Here is a 20910-nt window from a genome sequence, read left to right on the forward strand (position 1 = left end):
TAAATGTGAAAGTATTTTTTTTAATTACATAAGTATTGTTTGAGTTATCCAAAACAAAATATAAAATTTTTGCTCTATAATATTAATTTAGACTAGGTATACAAAGTAATTTTGTCTTGTCTCTATTTTAAAACTGTTAACGTAGTTGAATAAATGGTTAAAAACAAAAAATAAACTTTCTCTGTTGAAACATTTAATAGATAAATCCAATTATGGTTTAAAATGTTAATAAACACTTTTCTAATAAAATGTCAAATGATTCAGTAGGAGGTCACTTGGTTTTTCATTATAAATTTATGCATTGTATTATATATTTTAATCTACCGCCAGAACAAGTTCCATGTAGAGAAGGCAGGAAGAAGAGCATTTGCATAACTCATGTCTTTATATACATAGAATGCGCCCATAGAAATGCCTTGAGGAAAGCAGGTCTTTTTCATACAAATTTGCAAGATAAATAGTTATGAGTGATTCCTTTATAACTTGTATATTTATTTTGTCTTATAATTTCTGTATCTTTTTAATGTGTAAACACTCATTAAATAATATGTCAAGATACATTTTATGTGTAAGTTTATAGAATACTGATAAAAAAATGAGTAAAAAAAAACCAGACAAAAAATTGAGCTGTTTTTGAGACCCAATGCTCTATTTATATAATCTAAGCTCGTGTCATTTATGTATGCCAGCTCTATTAACTTCTCCCTCGGATAGAACACAGTCTTATGTGATCATATCAAGTTAGTGTAGGTCTCCTCTTGTAACTAACTTAATTACTTGTTTTACTTTAATAATATTATTCTTTGTTCCAGGAGGTGATATTTCTATCAACTCTGATGGTCCTCGGCTGGTCAGCAATCCCAGCTTGGGTGCTTGTCAACATCAAAAATTATCGTGAAAAGAACTAAATTACATAGACATTTGTAGATTATGGCATAAAATGTTAATTTGTGATGCAGTTTTATTATAAGTAAAATAAATATAAATATTATTATGTTTTTAATTACATTTCCAATTAATCTAGTCCAAAATAAAAACAATGTTGGTTATTCTTAATTATTTAATCATTAATCACAGTTACATAGTTTCCGCTTCTCATTAAAAATCATTATTTCATATTCCTTGGTCTATGTTCTGAGCCATAAAGTGGCTACACTGACGACCATAAGCAAAGGCGACGTTTTCACCAATATGGCGGCATCACGGGAAATTGGCGCGCATTCTCTTTCCAACCATTCGAAATCTTCTGTGAGGTTTCTCTCTTTTAAAATTGGTCCGATTGTCGCTAACACCCGTGCATGATAGTCGTTTAAGTACTTAATCTGAAATAATAAAAAAACAATTAAATGGAGATACCAGTGTCCCGTCAGCGTATATAGACAGCGCATGCGGGGTTACCATTCGATTATCGTCAATTAAAAAAAAAGTACATCGAGTAGATATGTATAAAACTTACTTCTAGATCATCCAAGAGTTTGACATCAAGGCACGCGGTCTGGTGGGGCACCAGCGAGATGGTATGAAAGCCAAGGGCTCCGGCCCCACCGAAATCGCCCACAATGCTCTCCGCCTGTTTACATTAACATTTCTTTTAAAATATTTAGGTTACTTGCTCTTTGAATAACTATGGCATGAGGGAATTCGGACTATCGGCACCATTGTTAGGAATATACCCTGTCTGGATAACCTTCCCAGGGTTCCATCTAGAAAATATAAAACTGGTATTAAATGTTAGAAAAATGTAGGTAATTAGCAATAGTAATAACAACAGAAATAGATAAACTCTTCCTTTCTTTCTATTATACTATTAATATACTAGCATATTTTATACCTTCTTTGTGTAATTTTTTTTTATACCACAGGTGGCAAACAAGCATACGGCCCACCTGATGGTAAGTGGTTACCGTAGCCTATGAACACCTGCAATACCAGAGGTATTACGCGCGCGTTGCCGATCCTGAAGAAACCTCTTTACCCCCCTTTTGAAGAACCCCATGCTGTAGTCTCTTGGGATAACCACGGCAGGGAGCTCATTCCACAACCTGAGCGTTCACGTTATGAATAGTGTGCAAAGGTTTTGACAGCTCAGTTGGAAAACGTTTGGCTGCAGTTCAGGGATCTCAAGTTCTAATCCGAGCCTCTGATTTTAAAATCAATATTTGAAATTGCAATAATTTAAAAATATTTATCCCTTAAATTATCGCTTCGCCCTTTGAAGCACAGATGAAGCAGTGTCATCTGCTAAGTTACGTAAGAAGACTGCACTCAGATCAATCCAGGTTTTCTCTTTGCCCGCCTTGAATTGGTGTGGGACGTGTGAGGTGGGGCGTCGAGGCGAACCCCATTACCCCAGCATCTCTGGAGGCTAGGGTCTCCGGTTCACTGGGTTTTAAACCGACATACACAAGGCGTTGTGTATGTCGGCGTGGCATCTTCTTTGTGTACTAAAAAGGCGGCCTTGGAAACTTGGAAACTCTGGACTCTAGAGGGTGACACTCTTACATGAGTATTAGCGTAACGTGTAAAGGAACATAAAATATAAAAGTAAACAAATGTAAAATCATACAACTTACATGTATATGATCAGCGTCTTTAGTCACAGCTATTACTTCCACCACGTCCTCATGCCGGATTCCGTATTCTTCGACTTCATAGTAGCCAGGTTCTTAAAAAATATAAAAAAAACTAGATATTCTGATTTATATTAATAATATTCACCCGTAATTCCGTTCTGCTGTTTTAACGTTAAAATAAATAGCTATTTTTTTTTTTATGGAAGATCGTTACAAGCATTCTAAATTTCACTTACCGAAGTATGGCAACAACGCAATTATCAGTCAATTAAAAAAAAATATTTTGACAATTGCCAATGTTTCTGACCTTAGTTTCTGAATAATTATTTAAAAAAGTACTTTGCTAGCGAACTGAAATTTGAATCATAGAACATGTTGCACCCTAAGATTGCCTGTTAAAATATTTCCTATAGAGTTCCTTGCTCTGAATAATTATAGCATGGGGGAATACGGAACATCAGTTCCATTGCCAGCAATACATAATATTAACCGTCACTTATAGACATGGGAAGTACTATGGACATAACAGAGTATACTGTTTCACCCATGATACCCCCCCCCCCCCATACTTTGCCATTCCTGTGAACTCAGGTGTTATTCCTCTGTACCCTGTAAATTCATTACCATATCCCACCTTTCAAACTGAAACACAGCCATGCAAATAACTGCTTCATGGTCGAAACATGAATGGGACAGAGGTACCCAAGCAATCGACTTCTGTACAAAGTCTCCCTCTGGTAACTAACTACTAAACTAACCATTACTGAATATCATCTTCTCCACAATTCCAGGGTCCGTGCTGCTCGGTCCCGAGAGGATCCAGGAGGGTCCCTCGTGGACGTTGAGGAAGTGGCCCAATCCGTGGCCAGTCCCGTGTCCGTAGTTCAGCCCCACCTCCCAGAGGGATCTACGAGCGAAGCTTTCTAGCGTGTGCCCCTTCAACCAAGCAAAATTACAATTGAAAGAATTAATCATTTCTGTTTACCCCAAATGGGAGAGAAATACAGATATTTTTTTAAAGTATTTTATTTATTTATTTATATTTTATTGTACACAATAATTACATTATTGTAATTTATTTTAAATAAAGATGTACAACAGGCGAGCTTAACTCTGGAAGAGTTCTCTTCCAGCAAACCTTGTGTGGAAAGGAGCATTTATTAGCATTAATAATTTTACTAATAAAGAAAGTTGACGTCAGGCAGGCGGCCGGTCGTAGAACTATAAAATAACATAAATTACCAGCGGGCAGTGTGCGTACAATAAGAAGAGGTAATGGTATGGTTGGGGGGGGGGGGAAAGGGATTGTTAGTAATAGAAACTAAAAATCCCATTGCTAGCAATATACCTAACCAAGTCGACCTCCACGTGGTTCCCCCTGGAAACTATCATGATTAATACCTGATGAATTCATTATGATAGGCTAACTGGCCTGTTTTCATTCTCATCTATCACCCTTCACTGGTGCTCCGCCAGCGTATCCCGTTAGCGCAGGCAGAGTTACCAATCCATTTTCATCCAACAAAAAAAAATGGTATGGTTGTTTCTATTAAGAAATTATTTATATTTTAATTTTTTTTATGTATTGGTAATAAAAAAAATCCATTTTGAGTTCTAACACAAGTTATAAGGAATGGGTTACATGAATTAAGTTACTAATAATCTCAGACACGTCTTTGCGAAGCTTTTTCACATCCTGGAATGAATATCGCATCCAGATCCTCCCCATCCTTCCCCATAATACGCCCCTAGTGATCTGTCTGTGTAAAGGAAGTTACCACAGTGCCTCTTGGGAAGACGACAGTGGCCAAGCTGATCTGTCCCTTCATGACCCTGGTGAAAGTCATCCGCTGTGCATCCGTGGGTGATGCGCTCATGTGACGCGTACGGGTTATGTCCGTCGTACCATCCCTGTAGAGGAAAAAATAAAGGGGAAGAAGATAGTGAGCTTTACGTGCCTAACTGTCTTGGACGACTTAGAAGAGAGCGGCAGCGAAGAAGAGAATACTTCACAGACAATAACTACACGAGACATGGCTACTCATTGCCGACAACATCGTTGTCTCCGGTCGTCATTATCCCTGACTCTACTCCTGCCTCTAACAACGTCTTCACAGACTATGCGAAGTGAAGCCCACAGTGCGAGGCGAGACTCTGTGACACAAAGCGCCAAACACAGGGGGTGTTTGGCGCTTTGTGTAGACTTCCGGATGAAGTCCAAACAATTGTCGGAAACGACAAAAACACTATGTGTTCTTTAATTTTCCGTTATATATTTATATAGACATAAAAAATAAACGGGTTTAAAGATTACATTGTTATTTAAAGTTCCATCTGGACTATTTACTAAAGGGAGACTTTGTACAAAAGTCGATTGCTTGGGTACCTCTGTCCCATTCGTGTTTCAACCGTGAAGCAGTTGTGTTTGCATGGTTGTGTTTCGGTTTGAAGGGTGGAATATGGCGTGAATTTACTGGGTACAGAGGAATAACACCTGAGTCCTCAGGAATGGCAACGCATGGGGGGTATCATGGGTGAAACAGTATACTGTGTTATGTCCATGGTACTGCTCATGTCTATAGGCGACGGTTACCACTTTCCATCAGGTGGGCCGTCAGCTTGTTTGCCATTCTATGTTGTATAAAAAAAAATTTGGATGAGTGGCGGTTCTACTGTGTATTTCAGTAGACATCTTCTTCCACGCACAACTAAAGTATGGAACCAACTACCAGCAGCAGTATTTCCGAACAGATATGATTTTGAAACCTTCATGAAAAGAGAATATGCCTTCCTACAAGGCCAGCAAACACCTGTAATTTCTCTGATGTTGCGGATGCTGGTGGGTGACGGTAATCACTATCAGGCGACCCCATGACCGTAGCAAGGAGGGGGGAGAGGCATTGAGGGGTAATCCTCATCATTTCAGCCATTATCCGTCCACTGCTGATCATAAGCCTCCCCCATAGTCTATGGGGGAGGCTTAACCATAAATAACGGTCCCGACCCACCTGCATCCACTGACTCCCTGCAATGCATTTTAGGTTGTCGCTCCATCTAGTGGGGGCATCAAAGGCCCAATGTCCTACCTTAAAATGCAAGGCTTCAAGAAAGTTGGACAGATTGGCTTTTTCGAAGTCACTTAATTATGGCTTCTGACCTACCAAAAACTACTTTTGCCCTACCTTAAACTTGGGTCTAGCTATACAATCTTGTGCCAAATACTTGATCACTCACTTGTACTGTCCACCGGAGTCGACTAAGAGCATATCGTTTCGTCCGATCACCCGTGAGCCCTCCAGTGGTGGCTTGTAGTGGATGACAGCACCGTTTTTACCAGCCCCCGCGATAGTTGCAAATGACGGGCCGTGGGAGTCCACTTCCATGCTGAAAGGTAATGAAAGGTAAACTTTGATGACAATAGCTTATAATGCATCATCCAATAAAACCTTTTGTCATGGTTACTCCATATGTAATAGTTAACTATATTAATGGTATACGCTGGCAGATCAGTGAAGAATGATAGGCGAAGATGAAAGAGCAGGTCTTTTTTTATGGGTGAGAATGGCATGGTAACCCCGCCTGCGCTATCGGTATACACAGGCGGGGTACCAGTGACAGTGATAAGTGAAAATGAAAAGGCAGGTCATTTAGCCCATCGTGACGAATTCAACGATAAATTTGTCACGATAGTTTCCAGGGGGAACTTTGTGGAGGTCGACCTGATATTTTGATAGCAATGGGGACTAACCTTCTTATTACTAACAATCCCTTCCCCCCTGAAAGAGCAGGTCAGTTAGCTCATCGTGATGAAAACAACTGGAACTTAGCACGATGGTTTCCAGGGGGGATTACATGGTGGTCGATCTGGCAGGGTATATTGCTAGCAATGGGACTGGTAGTCTACGTTACTAACAATACCTTCCCACCGTACAATATGTTGTACAAATGGCAAGCTTAATCCGAAAAGATATCTTTACACATTGGTCCTATAGAATTTTTATCAAATACGGTTTAGTATTTTAATTTTTAGATCGAAATAAATGGTTTTGACACAAGTAGCTTTTTTTTTTGTAGGATCTTTAATTATATGTTATCAATTTATGACTAGCCTCATTGCTAGCAATATGCCCTGTAGGGTCAACCTCCACGTGGTTCCCCCTGGAAACTATCGTGAACAATTCTTGTTGAATTCGTCACGATGGACTAACTGACCTGCTTCATCCTCACCTATCATTCTTCACTGCTGCCCCGCCGGTGTATACCGATAGCGCGGATGGGGTTACCATTCCATTATCATCCATTTAAAAAAATATATCTAATGACTACCATTTACTTGAGTATCCCCATCATTTCATAGATCCTATGTGTTACCCTAACGATATTCCGCGGTTAAAGATATCTGTAGTCCCCTGGCTCCGGATAAGCCGTTCCCAGTAGACTCATACGCATACTTGTCAACGAATCGCAGTTGCACATCAAGTGTTCCATGGATTCCGATCTCTCCCCGCACAGCCTGCACAGTGTGTCCGAAGATAGCACCAAGTACATACCGTCTGAACTCCTCAAGTTTATCTGAGACGTCAATCTCGGTGATGTTGGCCCCAGCCGCGACCTGCTCCTCCACCCACCTCAGACCCCTCACTAACGCCACACCGTCCTTGATGTGTGCATTACGGAAGCCCTGAAGAAAAAAAAAAAACTATTTATGAATGAATCATCGTCATCATGCCGATGCAGCCCGGACATAGTGCCAAGTGATTACCACCTGTTCCTGTCCATGGCGAACGCCCTTGGTGGTGTAAAGTTAAACTCAAAAGAGGCTTGTGAAAAGTGGTTGTCCGAGTTCTTCGCAAATAAGGAGGGGGGCTTCTCCGAGGGGGGTATTATGAAGTTGCCGTCTAGATGGAAACAGGGGGCCTACCATGAAATGAAATTCCGAATTTTCGGGCTTTATTTCGTGTTTTTGTTCGTACCTAAATCGACCCAGTAAATGGAGCTTAACGTTTCATTTATCATAAATCCTATCCTAATAGTTCAGAGGAACGATATTTTAATATTTTTAATAATTTTAAACGGCATGTATTATGTAATTTTAACATCAAATTTCTATTACGTTCGTACCCGAAATTTTGGAAAATATTTCATGGTAGGTCCTCAGATTATCGAACAAAACGGCGCATATTTGAACTAAATCCGATCACTGTAACACTTTTTATAAAGCATTGAATAAAGAGCAAAAAAGCGGAAGGGAGACATTTAACAACAATATATATATATATATATATATATATATATATATATATATATATATATATATATATAACTTATGCAGTAATTATATTTATACATTACTTACCTGTAATTCGACATCGTTCTTCACGCATTTTATAAGAGCCACAGGCGAGAGCGTCGAACGAATATTAACGTTACCCTGTAACAATAAGGTACAATATTGCATACGTTTATTCAGTTACTCAGTCTGTTAGAATCATAGACTGAGCATAATGCATTACATACTTAATTTAAGGTTGGACGTACGATAACGTAATACGTGTCAGAATAGATCTAAGAACAAGGAATGACATGGAAGGAATGATAAAATAAAAACTGTAAATCATATGGTTGCCTCCTTTCTTCTTATGCAAATATAATTAGTAAAAAGAGGACGAAAGATACACCATCAGTTGCTATTTTTGTTAATTCATAGCAGGCTAGTGTATAGAAAATGTTTGATATGTCAATTATTTGTCATTGACAAATTTTACATTACTAGATTATATATTGGACACAGTTTGTGTAGAAAGTATGCAAGCAGGTTGTATCTGAATTTGGTAGGGTTATACGGCCGTAGGTATAACATTTATAAAGTTTAGTGATCTTTTCAATAATTTCTATTGAAAAATTATACCACATATGAGAGATAGTTTTTAATGGATGAAAAAGGAATAGTAACCCGTATACGCTATTGGTTTTCGCTGGAGGGGTATAAATGAGTTATATAAAAAAAAACTTACGGATTCTGCAGCTAGAAATATAGCATGACTCGCATCGTTGGTCAGCCATATTGTGCTGTCTATGGGTAGAGAGTTCTGAAAAAATATAGAAATAAATTGGTGAAATAAGTATAAAAAAAAGTTATGCAAGTATTCGTGTGGTCTCGACATAGCCCGTGGGTATTGTAAGAGCCGACTAAGGGAACTTAATGGTCCAGAAATGTACAGAGTTTTTAATAAGAGCAGTAGCATACAATCTTAGATTATAGGGGGGAAAGGAATTGTTAGTAATGGAGACTGAGAATCCCATTGCTAGCAATATACCCAACCAGGTCGACCTCCTCGCGGTTCCCCCTGGAAACTGTCATGGTTAATTCCTGATGAATTCATCATGATGGGCTAACTGGCCTGTTTTCATTCTCATCTATCACCCTTCACTGGTGCTCCGCCGGCGTATCCCGATGGCGCAGGCGGGGATACCATACCATTATCACCAATTAAAAAAAAAATCTTAGATTATATAAACAGAGTGTCTCCATACAAATGCTTCGAGAAAAGCGAGCCAACTTTTCCATACAATTTTGCGTGACAAATAGTTATGTTTCCTTTATTACTTCTATATCTATGTAATTTGTTTTATAATTTTTGCATATTTTTAATGAGTAAACAAACATTAATTTTATTTATTATTTAATTAAATATTTATTTATTTTATTTATTTATTTATTTAACACTTTATTGCACCAACATAACATGATTTGTTAAAACAATTTTCAATACGTACAGTGTAGTACCTAAATATATACAAATATAGATACGTCAAGATACATTGTATGCGTAAATTTATAGAAAACTGATAAAAACGAATCAGCTGATTTGAAAATTAGCTGACAAAAAGTTGACCCGTGTTTAAAGCTCGATGCACTATCTATATAATCTAAAGCATATAATATGATATACATATATTTTTTTTAATTTTTGTTTTATCCGGTAGATTTCTTCCAGCAAACCTTTTCATGTGAAATGGATGTTATTTAAAAAATAATAATAGGCAGTCATACGGTCCGCGTACATTGTATAAGCACATTCGTAAAAAGTTTTCCATTAAATAATTCGTCTGTCAAATCTCTGTATTCTGTAGGTAATTTATTATACATTTTAACTGCCATTTTCTATCTCCTTCTTACATTCTCTCCGTTCTACGTTCTCCTTTAACTAAAGGTTGTCTGTAAGAGATTGCCCTAGCGATAAGACCGCCTCTTGTACCTTTATGTGTATATTTCAATCTGTATTTATGTTACTGTATTTCACTTGAATTATTCACTTGTCATTGTATATTTTTATTTGTGGTGCAATAAAGAGTTAAATAAATAAATATAGTGACAATTTATTTTATTTCTCTCACAAAATGACAAGATAATAAAGTTTACAGCTATATATGTAGGTTGCAATTTAAAAACAATCTTTGTGAGAGACTGGTGTCGGTAATAGAATTACCCGTCTTACAGATCACCACGCTCCCAAACTCAAGGACGTCTATTTTACTTGATCTTTAAAGGTAAGAGTATACAAGTTAATAAATGAAATTAGGATTTTTTTTTTTTAATATCTTAAGGGCTTTTACCTTCTTCAGGTATATCAGTCCTATTGTACCCTGAACTGATTTCTCCAACAAAACTTTATCTACCTTCCCTAGACGCGGAAAGAGAAGAATTAATGGGCATCAATAATTTACACAGATGTTCAAAAATTTCTGGTTTGAGTTCAGCTAACATAGTTTGAATAAGACCAACATTCAATTTATTTAAGTTAAAATGGCGCATGAATTCTTAATTTTATAATCTACGTGTATGTATATGTACGTAAATTCTTGTTGTACAATACCAATCTATGTCGAGGCACTATAAGTGGTCACTGTGCAACCTTTCTCCTTAATAAACACATTTCATCTTTCTTAAAAATTATGGTAATAAATGTGGCCTTTGAAATGTGGTGCTGGAGAAGTATGGAGAAAATTAGCTGGAGGGAACGAATTAGCAATGAGGAGGCCCTGCTTAGGGTTAAGGAAAAACGACAAATTATTAGAACTATTGAGGACAGAAGGGGAAAAATGTTGGGACACTTGATACGACACGACGAACTTATGAACATTATAATAGAAGGAAGGAGGGGGAGAGGGAGCCCGAGACATAGTTACATCAGGCAGATCGAGGAAGGAGTTGGTGTCGTGTCGTATCAAGAGGTGAAGAGACTCGCTGCAAATCGTAGTGAGTGGCAAGAGCTCCACCGACAAGAGCGCAGCTCTTAAATAGGATAGATAGATAGAAATAAGATTACTAACCGAATATTGAGACAAATAGTTAAATATATCCGAGTAATCTCTGGTTTGAATCTGCAACCCCTCGGACTGGAGGTGATCTGATATGTTACTGTGCAATACGCCGTTGCCCCAAAACAAAATGACGTTTTCTGGAGATGACTGTAAAGTAAAAAATGCTGGTTAACTCTATAAGGTTTTTTTTTATACAGCTTAGAATGGCAAACAAGCTGACGGCGCACCTGATGGAAAGTGGTAACCGTCGCCTATAGACATGAGCAGTACTGTGGACATAACAGAGTATACTGTTTCGCCCATGATAACCCCAATGCGTTGCCATTCCTGAGGACTCAGGTGTTATTCCTCTGTACCCTGTAAATTCACTGCCATATCCCACCCTTCAAACCGATACACAGCCATGCAAACACAACAGCTTCACGGTAGAAACATATATGGGACAGAGGTACCCAAGCAATCGACTTAGTATATTTCAAGTGGAAAGGGGTGGGGACATATTATTAGTAATGCGGACTACCAGTTCCATTACTAGCAATATATCCTATTAGGGCCACCTTCACATGGTCTTCCTGGAAATTATACGACATTATAACCTTCAAGAAAACAGCATATTCCTTTTTAAAAAGCCGGCAGCACACCTGCAATGCCGCTGGTGTTGTGGGTGATCATGGGCGGCGGTAGTCACTTACTATCAGGTGAGACGCATGCTCGTTTGCTTCTTGTGTTGTAAAAAAAAACTATTGTGCTGAATTCCAGGTGTATTTATCACGATGGGCTAACTGACCTGCCTTTTCGTTCTGACCTATCATCCCTTACTGGTGCCCCGCCAGCGTATACCGTTAGCGCAGGCGGGGTTACCATTGCTTCTTCATCTATTAAAAAAAGTATATCTTAGGTATGTCTTATACTTCCTCAAATCCCTGTCTTCTGTCATTTCCGAGCTTACTCCTCTTTCATGCACATCATCCTTCACACACTCCATCCACCTTTTCTTCAGTCGTCTCCTTCCTTTCATCCATCCATCTACTTTTATAACACTTTCTTTAAATCATGGCTTTTATTTCAGCGAATGACATGACCATACCAAGACATTCTATTACGTCGTAATTTCTCCAATACTGGTTCGACTTTCAGAGTTCCCCGTACATTATCATTCCTTATTCCTTCATTCCTTGTCACCCCAAATATCCATCTTAACATTCCCATTTCTGCGATATGTATTCATCATCCATCGATTTCACCAGAGGGAGACTTTGTACAAAAGTCGTTTGCTTGGCCACCTCTGTACCATTCGTGTTTCAACCGTGAAGCAGTGGTGTTTGCATGGCTGTTTCGGTTAGAAAGGTGAGATATGGCAGTGAATTTACTGAGTCCTCAGGAATGGCAAGACATGGGGCGTATCATGGACGAAACAGTATACTCTGGTACGTCCATGGTATTGCTCATGTCTATAGCGACGGTTACCACTTTCCATCAGGTGGGTTCTTAGCTTGTTTGCCATTCTAAGTTGTATAAATAAAATTGTTTTGCACTTACCACATTATCTTTTATAATTAAGTACGAGAAGAACACAGGGTTGTAAGGTATGTCGGAGCCCCGGAGATTCAGCGTGTCTGAAACGATTTTTGTCATTAACGTAACCGGTTTAACTTACTTTTTTTTTTAATGCTTGCTTTTATGCAGAGATGCCCACCTCTGTCCCATTCGTGTTTCATCCGTGAAGCAGCTGTGTTCGCATGGCTGTGTTTTGGTTTGATGGGATATAGCAGTGAATTTACTGGGTACAGAGGAATAACACCCGAGTCCTCAGGAATGGCAACGCATGGGGGGTATCATGGGCGAAACAGTATACTCTGTTATGTCCATGGTACTGCTCATGTCTATAGGCGACGGTTACCACTTTCCATCAGGTGGGCCGTCAGCTTGTTTGCCATTCTAAGTTGCATAATTTTTTTTTTATAATACACAATTTTCATTTACAATTCACAATATCCGTCGTTAACTGCTGAACATAGGTTTCCCTCATTGTATGGGTTTGCCACTCTTGGTAAGTGGATTGGCAACCGTCATCGTACATCGCGCAGTCAGGCCCACGCTCGCGTCAGCCGCTCATGATTAAGGGTCACGAATTGATCCCGAAACTAGTCGAGATTTCTCAACCTAATTGCAAGTAAGTTAAACCGGGGGGAAAAGGGATTGTTTGCAATGCAGTTTGACAGCCCCATTGCTAGCAGTATGCCCTATTAGGTCGACCTCCACGCAGTTCCCCCTGGAAACCATCGTGATTAATTCTAGTGGAATTAGTAACGATGGGCTAACTGATCTGCTTCATCCTCACCTATCATCCTTCATTGGTGCCGCGCCGGTGTATACTGATAGCGTAGGCGGGGTTACCATACCATGTTCACCCATAAAAAAACCAACCGAATTGAAAACCCCCTTTTTGAAGTCGTTTGAAACACTTACAAGCAATGTCATCCAATGCGGTCAGGACTAAGGCTGAGGCACCAGCTGATCTTATCTGTGACAGCAACTCGGCGATTTTGTCACTCGACCTTCTACCTGTGGGAGAAAAAGTAACAATTATGTGTATGTATATGTAGTACTAGCGGCCCGTCCCGGCTTCGCACGGGTAGACACTTTTACAACATTTTAAAAAGTGGTTATTGTGACATAACGATAATAGTTGGACATATAGTATCGTAATGTTTTTTTTGTATTGCAATGCTTGTATTGTAATGCTTTTTAGGTATTGATATTTTCTTCAATATTGTAGAACATACTTTTGTTCTATCACCAATAGTTTCCGCAGCGCACGCGACCAAAGATATTTTATAGCATTTTTTTACACCTTGAGTTACGTTACTAAAGTTTTAGTAAGGATCCCTAATCTTTTCTAGCAATAAATACAGCCTATGTTACTCAGGGTGAATGTAGCTTTCTAATAGTGAAAGAATTTTTGAAATCGGCAAAGTAGTTTTTCAGTTTATTCGTTACAAACATACACACAAAAATACAAATCTTTCCTCTTTATAATATTAGTGTAGATGTAAATATATTATTTGTTATAATAAATAGTCTAATAAACAATATGTATTTGATGTTTTTGTCCATTATACGTAAAAAATATTAATTCACTCTTGCGCCACCTGCCCATGTCTATCTGTTCTCCTTTAACCAAAGGTTGTCTGTAAGAGATTGCCCTAGCGATAAGACCGCCTTTTGTACCTTTATGTGTTTATTTTGATCTGTACTCCATGCTACTGTATTTCACTTGAATTGTTTATATGTCATTGTTTATTTTTATGTTTTGATGCAATAAAGTGTTATATAAATAAATAAATTATTACATACTTTTTTTATGAGTGAAAATGGAATGGCAACTCGCCTGCGCTAACGGTATACGCTGGCGGAGCACCAGTGAGAGATGATAGGTGAGAATGAAAGCAGGTCAGTCAGCCTACCATAATGAATTCATCAGGAATTAACTATGATAGTTTCCAGGGGAAACCGCGGGGAGGTTAACCTGGTTGGGTATATTGCTAGCAATGGGATTCTCAGTCTCCAACTAACTAACAATCCCTTTCCCCCCATTATTACACACTATCACCCCATTTTCGCCGTGTACAACAAGTCAAATCGCGACAAACAACCAAATTGTTTTGGCATTCATTAGCCGCATTGCCTACTGCTAAATATAGGCTTCTCCCATAGGAGAGTTGTTGCCAGTAATTGCCACGCTTGGTAGGCGGGTTGGCAACCGCAGTTAGACTTTGGTAATGTTTTAAGTTGTAGGTTGGAATTTGTGGAAGAATATGTTTACCTAGGTCAAATTATATCTCCCGAGGATTTTATGTCCAAGGAAATAAATAAAAGAATAGCTTGCGGATGGAAAAAATACTGGTCCTTAAAAGAAATAATGAAGAATAAAGATCTAAGCATGCACATCAAGCGAAATACTTTCAACACTTGTATCCTCCCGTGCATGACATATGGTTGTGAATCATGGGCTCTGACACACCAGCAAAGAGAAAGATTAGCTAGTACACAAAGAGCAATGGAAAGGAGCATGTTGGGCACCGTGATTAATGATCAAATCAGAAATTCTGAAATAAGAAGAAAAACTAATGTTACAACTATAATAACTCTTACAGAGCATTTAAAATGGTGTTGGACAGGACATATGCTACGTTGCAATATTGACAAATGGAGTAAACAAGTAACTTTATGGTATCCAAGAGAAGACACTAGAAGAAAGGGGCGTCCGAAAATAAGATGGGTAGACGACATCCGTCAAACCTTAGGACCTTACTGGAGTAGAGTGGCGGAGGATAGAGTTCAGTGGAGAGTGCTGGAGGAGGCCTATGCCAGGAGGCACACCGAATTGAGAGATATATTATAATAAATAGAAAGGGAAAATATGTCTTACTAGGGTTATAGAGAATTCGGAGTAAAAGAGCTATATATATATATATATATATATATATATATATATATATATATATATATATATATATAATGTTTTAAGAGGAACGCTGCTGCCCATCCTTCAAGCTTCATCCATTCCGTGATTAGACATACTTAAGGAAGTTTCGTAGAGGAACCTTACCTGTAAAATCCACAGTGAGGGCGATCAAATCATTATTAGGTCTCGGAGGTGGTGGATCGCCGATATTGGTTCTGGCTATATCAACCAGGTTCTCTGATATTGCTTCTAGAGTTACGTTAGATGCTTTCAGTGCAGTCTGGAAGCAGAACAGAGATTATTTTATACAGTAAGTAATCAAAGTAAAAAAATCATGAATTCTTTATGAAGAAGCTGTGAGAATAGTTCATCATCATTATCGTTGGTTATCATCTGTTATTAATTCCTTTTCACCTTTGAAAAAAACAAGCACTTGGCCATTGGTTTTTTTTTTGATGGGTGAAAATGGTATGGTAACCCCGCCTGCGCTGCGGGATACGCTGGCGGAGCACCAGTGAAGGGTGATCGATGAGAATGAAAACAGGTCAATTAGCCTATCCTGATGAATTCATCAGGAATTAACCATGATAGTTTCCAGGGGGAACCGCGAGGAGATCGACCTGGTTGGGTATATTGCTAGCAATGGGATTCTGTCTCCATCACTAACAATCCCTTTCCCCACTCTCGGCTATTGGTTGAAGTCGTTCTGGAAACCGAAATACAAGGTGCAGGCTAATTATTTAGTGCATAGATAAGTGGGATTATAGAAAAACCTGAGCGTTCCAGCTCAGTCAAGGAACCGTTTGATAGTTTTTTTTATGCAACTTAGAATGGCAAACCAGTTGACGGCCCACCTGATGGAAAGTGGTAACCGTCGCCTATAGACATGAGCAGTACCATGGACATAACAGAGTATAGTGTTTAGCCCATGATATCACCCATACGTTGCCATTCCTGAGGGCTGTGTTATTCTTCTGTACCCTGTAAATTCACTGCCTTATCTCACCCTTCAAACCGAAACACAGCCATGCAAACACGACTGTTTTATGGTTGAAACACGAATGGGACAGTTGACTGCAGTCCTAAGATTTCTCTATATGTATCTATTTCACATGTCTCTGTCCCTGAACGTTTTCTATAATGATCAATTTCACCTACAGATCAATTAAAGATGTCACTGCTCGACAATGCAGTTCAATTTACACGGAGTGGTTACTCCAGAACTCTTCTTTCGATGTTACTTCTTGGATGACAGATTCTTTGCAACCTTCGTTTGTTTGGAACAAAATTTTATCACCATTAACAAGTTAAGGTACAGAAAGATAATCTTACTACTACCAGCAGAAGACTTTGTACAAAAGTCGATTGCTTGGATACCTCTGTCCCATTCTTGTTTCAACCGCGAAGCAGCTGTGTTTGCATGGCTGTGTTTCGGTTTGAAGGGTGGGATTTGGCAAGAATTTGGGTACAGAGGAATAACACCTGAGTCCTCAGGAATAGCAACGCATGAGGGGTATCATGAGCGAAACAGTATACTCTGTTATGTCCATGGCACTGCTCATGTCTATAAGCGACGGTTACTACTTTCCATCAGGTGGGCAGTCAGCTTGTTTGCCATTCTAAGTTGTATAAAAAAAAAACAAATGATGAATCTTGGAATTTCCCAGGTATTTAGAAGTTGCGCTGTTATGTCATACGAAATGAGGATATCCACAGAAGAAGCAAAGTAAGCAATTGATTTTGAATAAACGTGAGTACCTCTAAAGGAATCCAGGCGTTGCGTGTGTACGTAGTGGGATCAACGGCGACTACTGAATCGAGTGCCATATTCGACGTCAACCAGTTTTGGATAGAAGGATCGGTCCCTGAAATCATATATTTTGTAACTATTTGCAATCCGGACTTTATTCAGGAGGAATTAAAAGTAATCTGTGTTAGTTTAGGGCATGGATCAGATAATGCAGGTATGGCAACTTCCACCTATGTTCTAGTATTATAATTCCGAGAGTTGCTTTAGGAAAGGGGTGGCGTCGATACATCCAAAGCCGAACACGAGACTGGAGATCCGGGAAGGGTGCGCTGCGTATTCCCGGCGCACCACTCGGAATGGTCCCGTAGGGGAGCGGCGCTGCCGGTGACGCGGAAGACTGCAACCGCGAGCCCTCGTCACCGGCACATGGCGCTGAGAGGAATATCGGGGCTATTTTTAGTGGGTAAAAATCCCACAGTACCTCTCAGGTCTCTTTTTTTCAAAAGCCTAACTGCCAACCTGCCTGCCAACTGTGGCAACTACTGGCAAAAACTTTTTTTTTATGGGGAAGGCTTATGTCCAGCAATGGACAGTTAATAGCTGAAATAATAAAAATAAAGATTTAATATTACCTTGCCTCATGAGCGTCCATAGGGAAGTGTCAACTTGCATTTCGAACTGTGTGAAGTATCTCGCGTCAGTCCAAAGGAGCGCTTCATTGGCAGTCACCACAAGGGTCCCGGATGAACCGGATAAACCTGACAGCCATTCGCGACGAGCATCCGCCGGTGATAAGTACTGGGACTATAAAATCATAGTAATAAAAATTGGAGCTAGATATATAAAAATAACCCCTTCTTTCCCATGGGTGTCGTAAGAGGCGACTAAGAGAACTTAATTGTCGAGAGATAGGCAGCTTAAAACATCACCAAAACCCAACTGCGGTTGCCAATCTGCCTGCCAAGCGTGACCATTTCTGGCAATATCCCCCATTACTCAATTTTTTTTATACCACTGAGGTGGCAAACAAGCATACGACCAACCTGATGGTAAGCGGTTACCGTAGCCCATGAACGCCTGCAATACCAGAGGTATTACGTGCGCATTGCCGACCCTGAAGAAACCTCTTTACCCCCCTTTTTGAAGAACCCCATGCTGTAGTCTCTTGGGAAAACCTCATTCCATAACCTGAGTGTTCGTGTGGGAAAACATCTCTGAAACCGCGTTGTACGCGACCATTTAGGCTGTAAGGTATGAGGGTGAACTCCCTGTCGTGTGATGTCCCTGTCGAAATTCAAAAATTACTCAACCGATTTTAAAAATTCCGTCACCTATAGAAAGTTACATTATCAGCCAGTAAGATAGGCCATGTATTATTTTCGAAAATCCTTTCTACCCGTGCTTGGGCCCCTTTAGAAGAAGAAAGTGCAACACATCCCGATGGATCGATGTGCAAGAGTTCAGTTGACCCCATGCGAAGCCGGGGCTAGTGCTAGTGTTAGATAATCTGACTCACATCATGGGCATCCGATGTCGGCACAATATAAGCATCAACTTTGTAGTCCGCCAGAACTTGACGCATGGAAGTCAACCGCTCCAAGCTGTTCCCTATTGTGTTCCTGGTGGTGTCCACGACATCTGAAATTATAGCAATATAGGCATTTCATTGCCGTGTAGTCCCGGCATAGAATGGGCCGGCCCCTCCTTTTCCCGTGGGTGTCGTAAGAGGCGATTGAAGGAACTTAGTGGTCAAGGGATGGACTGCAATTTCCCTGTTAAAACATCACTAAAAGCTACGAACTACGCTTGCGAAGTAGCCTGCCAAGCGTGGTAACTTTTTTTTATACAACTTAGAATGGCAAACAAACTGACGGCCCACCTGATGGAAAGTGGTAACCGTCGCCTATAGATATGAGCAGTACCATGGACATAACAGAGTATACTGCTTCATCCATGATACCCCCATGCGTTGCCATTACTGAGGACTCAGGTGTTATTCCTCTGTATCCTGTAAATTCACGCCATATTCTCCCTTCAAACCGAGACATAGCCATGCAAACACAACTGCTTAACGGTAGAAACACGAATGGGACAGAGGTACCCAAGCAAATAACTTTTGTACAAAGTTTCCTTCTGGTAAACATGACTCTGATTTGATAATAACCTTCGTTTAACAATATCATGTTCTTCAAGTCGATGGCAAAATAATAGTAATAAATTTTATAAAAATTTTGCATAGAACTTACCGTAGGTGGCGCCATCTGGCTCGGCCCAGTTAAAATGTCGTATTTGTCCATATACCAGACTTATAGTCACACTATGAAATTGTAAATTAATTAATTACTATATTGAAAATAGAAATGTAATTTTTTTTATACAACTTAGAATGGCAAACAAGCTGACGGCCCACCTGATGGAAAGTGGTAACCGTCGCCTATAGACATGAGCAGTACCATGGACATAACAGGGTATACTGTTTCGCCTATGATACGCGTTGCCGTTGAGGACTTAGATGTTATTCCTCTGTACCCAGTAAATTCACTGCCATATCTAACCCTTCAAACCGAAACACAACCATGCAAACACAACTGCTTCACGGTTGAAACACGAATGGGACAGAGGTACCCAAGCAAACGTCTTTTGTACGAAGTCTCCTACTGGTTGTTTTTTATGTTTGTTACTTATAACTCTATGAGTTATAAACCCTGGTACGTTCATGGTACTGTTCATGTCTATAGGCGACGGTTACCACTTTCCATCAGGTGGGCCGTCAGCTTGTTTGCCATTCTAAGTTGTATAACAAAAAGATAAAATAGTATTTATTACTTTTTTCACTATTTCAATTTCATATCCTTTTTTATATTAATACCCGCCCACTATGTACTTTTTATTATAACACATTGTGATTTGTTAATCTTTGTCGGGTGCCCACGATACAGGCTCGCCTAGTGTGCGGCCCCATTGTATCTTGCGTTTGTAACATTGTGGTTTTTGTCAAATAATAATAATAAATAAATTTCTATTACTATGTTATAGTAGATACCTATCAAATATTACGACACACCCTCAACGGCGATTGGATCGGACCACCTAGCATGACGCAAGAAGGTGCGCTACCGAGAAAGACACCTGCGTCCAGTCAGCATTTCAATTCCCGCAGCAAAAATACCCATTTCCTTTATGTTTGATTTTATATAACTTCACTTACGGATCACACATCGATCTGAAGACGCTTATTATTGTAGTAATTAATTTTAGAATTAAATTTAGTTATATTTATAGAATTGGTTTTTGTTGGGTCTTCCGCCAGCGACTTTAATAACTAGTATGTAAATTACTTACAGAAAATATGTGAGCCCCAACATTCTCTTCAAGGATATATAAGTAACTAAATATGTGACTATGGATATATCAGAGCTACTTCATACTATCAGCAAATTAATATATAATAAGTGATATTCAGATTTAGCGCTGCCGCACACTACGCGACCGTCGGCGACTTCGTCGTGTACGGATAGCGCCCTCTATAATTTTTTTTATGATGGATGAAAATGGTATGGTAACCCCGCCTGCGCTAACGGGATACGCTGGCGGAGCACCAGTGAAGGGTGATAGATGAGAATGAAAACAGATGAAGGCATACTGCATTGACCCCCAAAATAAATGGGACAAGGCAATGAATGAATGATAATACATGAGTGAGACGCATGTCTATCGAATTACCGCCACAGTAGTGCAATGTGGGGGGGAAAGGTATTGTTAGTAATGGAGACTGAGAATCTCATTGCTAGCAA

General features: G+C 39.5%; 1 protein-coding gene across 2 annotated transcripts; it reads right to left on the reverse strand.

Moving 5' to 3' along the window:
- Positions 1–1046: 1046 nt before the first annotated feature.
- On the reverse strand, positions 1047–20558 carry LOC113518683 (xaa-Pro aminopeptidase ApepP-like). 2 transcript variants are annotated; one of them, XM_052892455.1, is made up of 18 exons: positions 20459–20557; positions 19363–19433; positions 18633–18754; positions 17749–17920; positions 17125–17231; positions 15511–15646; positions 13368–13463; positions 12438–12514; positions 10908–11045; positions 8588–8662; positions 7930–8004; positions 7124–7254; positions 5808–5957; positions 4352–4484; positions 3332–3509; positions 2574–2665; positions 1457–1570; positions 1047–1322 (listed from the first exon to the last, which is right to left on the reverse strand). In XM_052892455.1, exons 1-18 carry the CDS (start codon positions 20479–20481, stop codon positions 1128–1130), a joined length of 2085 nt encoding a protein of 694 aa, XP_052748415.1. In that variant the 5' UTR covers positions 20482–20557; the 3' UTR covers positions 1047–1127. The 2 variants fall into 2 exon arrangements, with proteins under 2 accessions (XP_052748415.1, XP_052748416.1); XM_052892456.1 differs by lacking the exon at positions 7930–8004 and having other exon boundaries at positions 20459–20558.
- Between the last annotated feature and the right edge of the window lie 352 nt (positions 20559–20910).

This window comes from Galleria mellonella, unplaced genomic scaffold, assembly GCF_026898425.1.
Source record: "Galleria mellonella isolate WM207_F2 unplaced genomic scaffold, CSIRO_AGI_GalMel_v1 utg158, whole genome shotgun sequence".
NCBI classification, from domain to species: Eukaryota; Metazoa; Arthropoda; class Insecta; order Lepidoptera; family Pyralidae; genus Galleria; species Galleria mellonella.

Coding starts and splice junctions, on each gene's coding strand:
- LOC113518683 (XM_052892455.1), bottom strand. CDS start 20,481: ATGTTGGGGCTCACATATTTTCT. Junction 15,647..17,124: donor ACGCCTGGATTCCTTTAGAG/GTACTCACGTTT, acceptor TTCTGCTTCCAG/ACTGCACTGAAAGCATCTAA. Junction 3,510..4,351: donor TCTTCCCAAGAGGCACTGTG/GTAACTTCCTTT, acceptor GCTTGGTTGAAG/GGGCACACGCTAGAAAGCTT.